At 47.3% G+C, this 8,724-nt stretch overlaps 1 protein-coding gene across 1 annotated transcript in view; it reads right to left on the reverse strand.

The window, feature by feature from the left end:
* The window catches only part of ANP32B (acidic nuclear phosphoprotein 32 family member B), a 32,807-nt gene extending 26,111 nt beyond the window's left edge, over nt 1–6,696 (reverse strand). Inside the window, exon 1 of the mRNA XM_044271280.1 lies at nt 6,350–6,696. Within this exon, the coding sequence (XP_044127215.1) occupies nt 6,350–6,403 (54 nt within the window). The 5' untranslated portion in view covers nt 6,404–6,696. The remainder of the gene's footprint in view (nt 1–6,349) is intronic.
* Nucleotides 6,697–8,724: the final 2,028 nt, after the last annotated feature.

Below are 8,724 nucleotides of genomic sequence, written 5' to 3' on the forward strand. Positions count from 1 at the left end.
CTGTGAAAGGATTTAGTAGCAGAAGAGCCACTAAGGCTACTTTCACACTTGTGGCACAGTGAACATGCCAATCCGCATGCAAAAGAACAGCATTTGTAGACAGATCCGGACCAGTCTCACAAATGCATAGCAAGAACGGATCCGTCTGTCTGTTTGTCATACGGACAAACAGATCCATTTCTATTTTTTTTTTTTCACATTTTTTTCAGTCTGCACATGGAATGGATCCGGCATTGTGGCATTTTGAATGCCGGATCCGGCACTAATACACTCCTATGGAAAAAATATGTTCAGTTTTTTTGGCCTTAGATAAAACCGTAGCATGACTGAACTGAAGACTTCCTGATGCATCCTGAACGGATTGCTCTCCATTCAGAATGCATGGGGATAAAACTGATCAGTTATTTTCCAGTATTGAGCCCCGAGGAAGGAACTCTATGCCGGAAAAGAAAAACGCTAGTGTGAAAGTACCCTAAGAATATCAGTGAAAGGTGTCCGGTGAAGGGGCAAAATACAGATGAGTCTGGGTTTGGATAAATACCAGGAGAACAGTACCTGCCTTACTGCATTGTGCCAACTAGGGTTGTCACAATACCAAAATTTTGATTTGATTTCGATACTATGAAAAAAGTATTGCGATACCATGCTAAAAAAATAAAACACCGAAAAAAAAAAAAAAAGTCCATTCCATATTTTATGGAACGAACAGTCCTATGCAAGGTGACTTACACGTTTATTTTTTTTCTGTTACGGTGTTCACTACATAGGAGATATTTTTTAAGATTTTAATAGTTTTTCCAGACGTGGCGATGTGTAATGTTAATTTTTATTGTTTATATATTTTAAGTGTAAAATTGACAACAAAAAAAGGGGCGATTTAAAAACTTAATATTTTGGTGTTTGTTTATTTTAAATAACTATTAGCCCCCTTAGGGGCTAGGACCCTTATCCTATTCACCCTAATAGAGCTCTATCAGAGTGAATAGGACTTCACACTCTCCCTGCTGTCCTGTGCATAGTAAAGCAGCAGGGAGATTACCATGGCAGCCAGGGCTTCAGTAGCATCCTAGCTGCCATCGTAACCGATTACACTGCTAGGGCTCCAATCAGAAGCTGCCACCAATGAGGAGGAGGGGAGGGGACCCAGTGACCACTGCCACCAATGAAAATAATACTGGCGGGGTTAGGTGGGGTAACCTAGTATCGTTAAGTAGCAAATCCCGGTATCGAATCGATCCGGGTCTAAAAGTATCAATTGGGTATCGATACCCAGTGCAACCCTAGTGCCAACTGGAAAGTTTAGTGGTGAAGGGAAAATGCTATGGGGTTGTTATTCGGAGGTGGCCTAAGCCCCTTAATTCCAGTGAAGGGAAATCTTAAAGGGAACCTGTCACCGGGATTTTGTGTATAGAGCTGAGGACATGGGTTGCTAGATGGCCGCTAGCACATCCGCAATACCCAGTCCCCATAGCTCTGTGTGCTTTTATTGTGTAAAAAAACGATTTGATACATATGCAAATTAACCTGAGATGAGTCAGATAGGATCGCGCTCTCTGTGCGCACCATGTTCTCCTGAGCCGGCACAATGGAGGAGGGAGTCCCTCCCTCCCCACTGTGCGCAGCTGCCGCTGACTACCAATGAGAACAGAGGAGGAGGGGAGGGACTGACAGTAAATCATTGAGTTTTCACGATCTCAGTGAGCTCGTGAAAACTCAAATCCTATGGTATATTCTAACCCCCAGGCGTTCCCATGGTGACAGGGACGCTTGCCTGGGGGTTAGAATATACAGGGCCAAGCCGCTCACAGGAGAACATTTATAAACTAATCAGTAACTTTAATCATTGCTGATCTCTTTACTGGACACCTTACTATGTCTTAGCTCCTCCCACTAGGCGGCGCAGGACGTCAGTGAGTGAGCGCCGCGCGCCCGCACTGCCTGCTGTTACCTGAGCTAAGACATAGTAAGGTGTCCAGTAAAGAGATCAGCAATGATTAAAGTTACTGATTAGTTTATAAATGTATTCCTGTGAGTGTCGGGGAGGGGGATCTGTGGATGGCACTATTTAGGGGAGGGGGATCTGTGGATGGCACTATTTAGGGGAGGGGGATCAGCTCACTGCTGTTGTGTGCACAAAGCTCAGGGCAGCAGGGAGACTGTAAAGTCCTATTCACCCTAATAGAGCTCTATTAGGGTGAATATGACAAGGGTTCTAGCCCTTAAGGAGGCTAATAGTTATTAAATAAAAAGTAAAAAAATAAATAAAGTTTAAACCACCCCCCCAAATATAGAAAACTATATATCGCACATGCTTAAAATGATATCGCAATATAGATTTTAGGCCATACCGCCCACCCCTAAGTCAGAGCTTGAAAATATGAATCTGTGATCACACAAGATATGACTCTTATGTTAATTCGCATAAAAGGCGGGAAGTACAAAAATGCATAATACTTATGGAATTCGTCTGCAAATGAAAATTAAAAGTGTAATTTATATATGTTTAATGTAACACAATGAACATTTAGAAACACTCAGTGAGGGTAACATAGTAGAGGTGACCGGTTCCCTTTAATGCAGTAAAACAGCATGATTTTGGGGACAATTCTATGATTCTAACTTTGTGGGAACAGTTTGGGGAACACCCTTTTCTGTTCCAGTATGACTGTGCCACAGCAGACAAAGTAAAGTCCATAAAGACAAGGTTGAGGGAACAGTCCGCAGGGTCTCTCTGGATCCAGCATTGCAAAAAGCTGTGTTCCTGTCTGGCCCCATTAACAGGGACCGATGCAAATCCGGCCACAACCTAGCAAACATGGCGAGAATCAGCCAAGCTGTGAAATTGAAAAAAATAGCAATGGCAAGGGTTTTTGGGTGTTTGCTACTTTCAAAAAAATAAAAACTTTGAAGAACTTTTCTCCTTGCATCACCATTTTTTTCTGGCTACAAAACTGTATGAGGGCTTGTTTTTGCAGGAGCCAGTGGACACCCAATTTTCCAGCAGTCAATGAAGTTTATTGAATAAATGAGTTTTTTTTTTTTTAACCACTTAATAGTCCCACAAGGGGAATATAACAGACAACTTTTTGATTGCTTTTAAAATGCTATGCATTATTCCTATAGTGCATTGCATTTTAAAGGCAATGCTATTCTAATATTAGCCAGAGAGGCGCAGCCTGCTGGAAATTACTGAAGGCTGGTTTGGGGCCTACATCAGACCCCAGGCAGCCTTCACACACACATAGGCACCCCACGATCAAATTTGCGGGGTGCTGAATGGAGACAGAGGAGTCCGCTCCCTCTGTCAGCATTTTACATGCGGCGGGCGCCATATAAAGTGTTAAACAGCCCGCATCAGCACTCCTGCCGGGCTGTTACAGCTCAACGGGGGACCCGTGCATCGCTTAGACTGGGCCGCCGTGAAAAAGCAGCGGCCCACCCTAAGGCCCCTTAGTGACTGCCGTAAAAACACGTATGGGTGGTCACTAAGGCGTTTTACGAGATTGTAATATTGATGATCTTTTTTCGAGATAGGTCTGACACCCCAACCGATCAGCTGCTTGAGAAGGCAGCAGTGCTCTCAGCTTTTCCTAGGCCAGTGAAGCCATGTTTATGTGTCACATGGCCTACGTACAGATCCACCCCATAGTAAATGAGGCTGAGCGCAATACCAAGCATAGCCACTATACAATATACGGCGTTGTGCTTAGTAATCTGTGAGAAGGCATCAGCGCTCACAGGATTGCCCATGCATTCCTAAACAGCTGATTGGCGGGGTCCCAGACCCCCCACAGATCAGACACTGAAGAGCAGTTCAGAGGATAGGCCATCAGTATCAAACCCTTTTAACTACAGGAGGGCAATTTCACCTTTTCCATATAAAAACATAGGGCCAGATTTATCATAACACATCTTAGGCTACTTTCACACTAGCGGCACGGACCTCCGGCAGGCTGTTCCGCTGGGTGAACAGCCTGTTGGGTCCGTCCTGCCGCTAGTGAACGTGTGCCCCCGGACTGCCGCTCCGTCCCTATTGACTATAATGGGGGGGCGGTGCGGAGTTCCGGCGAAGGCATGGCGAGAGGCTGTCAGAATAAATGTCAGACATGTTGTAGTTTTATTCCGGAAGCCTCTCGCCGGAACTCCGCCCCCGGTCACTAGCGACAGGACGGATCCGTCAGGTGAACAACCTGCCGGAGGTCCGTGCAGCTAGTGTGAAAGTAGCCTTACTCCACTTTTACATATGCCCAAAGTCACTTTTGGCTAAGTGAGATTTATTAATGGTCCTTTAATACTGTGATAAACGTGGTCTGACGGTAGCAGTTTATCCTTCTGTAAGCGGCTTTACAAAAGTCGCACGTCTTTACAAAAAAGTTTCATGTTCTATTAAAAAGTCGCATAAAATAAGCATGGGTCCTCGCTGGAGTGAAATTGCGCATTTTTTTCAACATTTTACATTGTAAATCTGTCTAGGGATTCATTTGCATAAGAAACACGCCCACTTTCAGAAAACTGCCGAGCATAGCCAATAAAAGTCGCAAAAATGTGCGACTTTTTCCACTCCATTATTTGGACTTGAGCCAATGATAAATCTGGCCCATAGTGCTCCAGTCACACCTGACACGGGTGGCGGTGCTGTGTTTATGACACGTTTCCCCTCACAACTCATGCACTAAACCTCCATTTTTAAATTCCCTACGTTGGCACTTTTCTACATTAGAAGGTAAGGCATGACGCCTTCAGCTATTTTTAGATGAACTGGCAAAATGGTAAAGTGATGCCAGCCTTTAGGGCCAAGTTCACAGGACGGATTTTGAAATACACGCTTAAAACAAATCAGCACGGAAAAAAAAAAAGCGTTCACTTCAATACAAAACAGAATTTTCAGCTTGAGGTTTTTTAAGCAGATCTGTACATAAAACATGTGGAAAATACAAAAAAAAAAAAAAAAAACAGGCATGGACTTCCAGGGAACTGTACTTTAATGGGAGATTCAGAGCCTCTTGATTTGGCATGCTGCTTCTTTTTTACACGTTGTAATGAATGGGAGGCTGTTTTGAGGCAGTCCAAAATCAGCACCAAAAAACTGAACTGGCCCTTAAAGTGTGGCATTCCATTTCTTCTGGCACGGGTGAAGGCCACCTATACAGCGGGCATTATATAAGTATGTATCTGACCGGGGCACATGTACAGATCACTGAGGTGGGCACATGGAGGGAGACACGAGGGCACAGCAGACAAAGGCGCTGAGGGGGAGGGAAGCAGCAGCCAAAATGCCCGGGGAACATCGCCATGCCAGGGATACAGTCATACACTGAACGACGGGGCAAAATGGAGGGTGGAAGGCGGGCACTGCAGCTGTCACCAGAGAAGGAGAGCGCCCACAGCGAGCGAGGAGGAAGACATGAGGACAACATGGCGATGTCTCCTCCTCTGACATTGCCGGGCTGGAGGCCGAGCGGATAACGCGCAGTAACGGCCGGAGCCGCGTCTATCTGGGCGGGGACGGGCTCTCCTCATGAACACGGCTATGGCTTTCTCCTCCATGGCCGCGGACATGTGTGACAAGAGCCTCCACATTCTCCTCCCCCTCTGCCCGGCTGCGCTTTCCCGCCCGACTAGCTGAGGAGGAGGAGGGGAACATGTCGCCCGGACGCGCCGTCTGCACGGACTCTCATGGCTTACAACTACACACACGTAGAAACTCAATGGGAGTGGGGGCCAAGCGCGGCATGTTGGGCTGGACCGTGTGCACGGGGACCTGCCGGGCGATACACAATGGGAGCGTCCTGCCGGGGAAGTTCTCCCGGAACATGCTGCCAGGACAATAATGCCCTCCGCTCGGCCGTGCCCACGTGACGCCCGCCACAGATCCGTCTGCTAACGGCAGAACTTTCCAGCGGACTTTCCGTCCACCCCTGTGTGCCTCCATTATATACACGGCGCAGGGCACATGTGCGCTATTCAGGATTGCCATAGACACCATGAGGGGCATGTGGAGCAGCAGCTCTCCTCACAACTCCTCGCCATTCAATCCCTGCCACCAACTCCTCGCCGTTCGCATAGCGTGGGGCGGTCAGGTAAATGCCTGTGTGCTCAACATGGCTACCGCTCTGTCAGCCGGAGTAGGGGGAAAACAGAGCAACTTAAAAGTCGGAAAACCAATGAAAGCATCCATCTAAATCGAATTTTCCCTAACGCCATCCCTCCCACAAACTCGCACTTTGAATGATCACCTTCCCTGCGATAAAGGGACAGGCGCAAAGTTACCGGGCAGTGGAAAGTGGAGTAAAGCTCTCGGGGAGACGCAGGTGGATAACGTGGCCGACCATGACCAGCATGCACTTACATCAGACGGCGTCCTGTTCCTCAGCTCCAGGTGAATTCTCTTTTTCATGTCCATCTTGGTTTTCTCTCGAGTCGCTCGTCCGCCGCTCTCTCTCGTCTGTGGCTCTCCGATAAGATAGCTGTCTCCCCCCGCCCTGGCCGCTTTTCTAGGTGATCCAGCCGAGAAATAAAAGTTGGGGTGGGAGGCTTCACAGCAGAAAAAAAAAAAAAAAGCAGTTCGAGGTGCCCTTAATGGAGGGAGAGAATGTGAGCGCAGTCTGTATAGGAAACGTGTGGAAGCTGCTGAGACCGAACGCCAAGTTACTCACAAGAGCGAGGAGGAGAAACCGTGGAGGGAAAAAAAAAAAAAAAAGACGTGGACGCTGCCGCCCCTCGTGGCCACGGGGCGGTACTGCAGCCTGAGCAAGCAAATGCTGCAGCAAACGGCAGAAAGCGACACCACACAAAAAACAAAACAACCTAGGCTTGCATAAGAAAGCTACAGTAGCCAGGGCTCGTTCAGAGGACGGTCACACGGCGCTCTTCTGGGCTCTAGCTGTAGCCTCTGCTCTAGGGAGCTGAAAGGAGTGGCCTGGAGGGCTCAGGCCGCAGTTCTTTCTGTTTCAGGTTTTCCTGGACCTGTGTGATGTCATTATGAATATGCCCTTCGTGTGACTACTTTACAGTACATATTTCTGTTAAACTTTTTTATTAAAATTTTTTTTGGGTGAGTTTATTTTTTTATTTTTCCATGCCTGTCTATATAATTTATTTTTAATTATAAAATCCTGCTGTTTTCAAACTGGACATCAGGGTAGCAGCTACATGGGCCCGGAGCCAGGGGTGAGCCTAGCCTTTCTGCTGCCTGAGGCAAACGTTGAAATGAACCCACCCACCCCCTGTGCCAAATGCTCAACCCTCCCCCCCCAACCTACTGCTAAAGACATAGGTAGATAGACATTACGTACATCTCTACAATACGTACAGGGTAATATAGCACTACATATCCCTTAGGCCTCTATCACACTGACAGATTTTCTGACCAATCATTGGTCAGATGGCCAATTACACACCAACTATTGGTCTGATTGGACAGAAATTGTTGGCGTAATACAGCCCTTACATCCTATGACATCTCCTCTGATATAGATGTAACAGTGCCATACAGGTAGTCTCCCCCATATTAATAGTGCTCCCAGACTGCTTTAAATAGTAATAAGGCCCCCTACAGTACACCCAATAGCAAGAATACTCCCCAACAGTGTCCCTATTAGTGGTAATGCCCCAAGTATTTAAAATACACAAATACCTGTGTCCCACTCCATGCCGCCATTTGAGATGCACACCCGGAGCCCTCATAGGCCACAAGGCCGGAAGCCTGTGTGGTAGATGAATGGCACAGTAGGTTGCGATTACATCACCACGACCTACTGCACTGGGTCTCGGGCGCTGCAAAGATGTTGCCATGAACACTCATAGGCCACAAGGCCGAAAGCCTGTGTGGTAGTAGAATGGCACAGTAGGTTGCGATTACATCACCACGACCTACTGCACTGGGTCTCGGGCGCTGCAAAGATGTTGCCATGAACACTCATAGGCCACAAGGCCGGAAGCCTGTGTGGTAGTAGAATGGCACAGTAGGTTGCGATTACATCACCACGACCTACTGCACTGGGTCTCGGGCGGTTCAAAGACGTTGCCATGAACACTCATAGGCCACAAGGCCGAAAGCCTGTGTGGTAGTAGAATGGCACAGTAGGTTGCGATTACATCACCACGACCTACTGCACTGGGTCTTGGGCGGTGCAAAGACGTTGTCATGAACACTTGTGTCAGGACGCGGGTGTTTGTGACCATGTCATCATGCCACTTGAGATGTCGTACTGCCACACAGGCTGCATCCACTGCAGAGTCAGTTTGCCAGTGAAATGAATGGAGATATTCTCACACGGAAAGTCCACAAAATACAACATTTTCTACGTTCTGCAGCAGAACACAATGCAAGGATAGCCAATTTTCAGGCCCATAGGCTAGGTAAAATTTTCTGACACTTTCTAACTGATGACTTATCGGTATCTGGATTTGAGGGTCCGACATATGTGACTCCCACGATTGTCTGTTTGAGAATGCACCGGCGTTCCTGTGAGCGCTGCAGCCTTGTCATAGCTTACTAAGTACCGCACTGTACATTGTATCGCAGCTAAGACTCATTCACTTCTATGGGGCTAAGATGCGCCTAGGCCATGAGATGGATGAATGTGTCATCACTTGGCCTACAGTAAGTTGCAAGAAGGCCGGTGCCATCTCTAACAGCTGATCAGTTGGGTTCCCGCGCGTTGGAAAATCCCTTTAAGGTGCATTTACAAGGAATGATGATTGGGAATGAACATTCGTATG

Source organism: Bufo gargarizans, chromosome 1 (assembly GCF_014858855.1).
Source record: "Bufo gargarizans isolate SCDJY-AF-19 chromosome 1, ASM1485885v1, whole genome shotgun sequence".
NCBI classification, from domain to species: domain Eukaryota; kingdom Metazoa; phylum Chordata; class Amphibia; order Anura; family Bufonidae; genus Bufo; species Bufo gargarizans.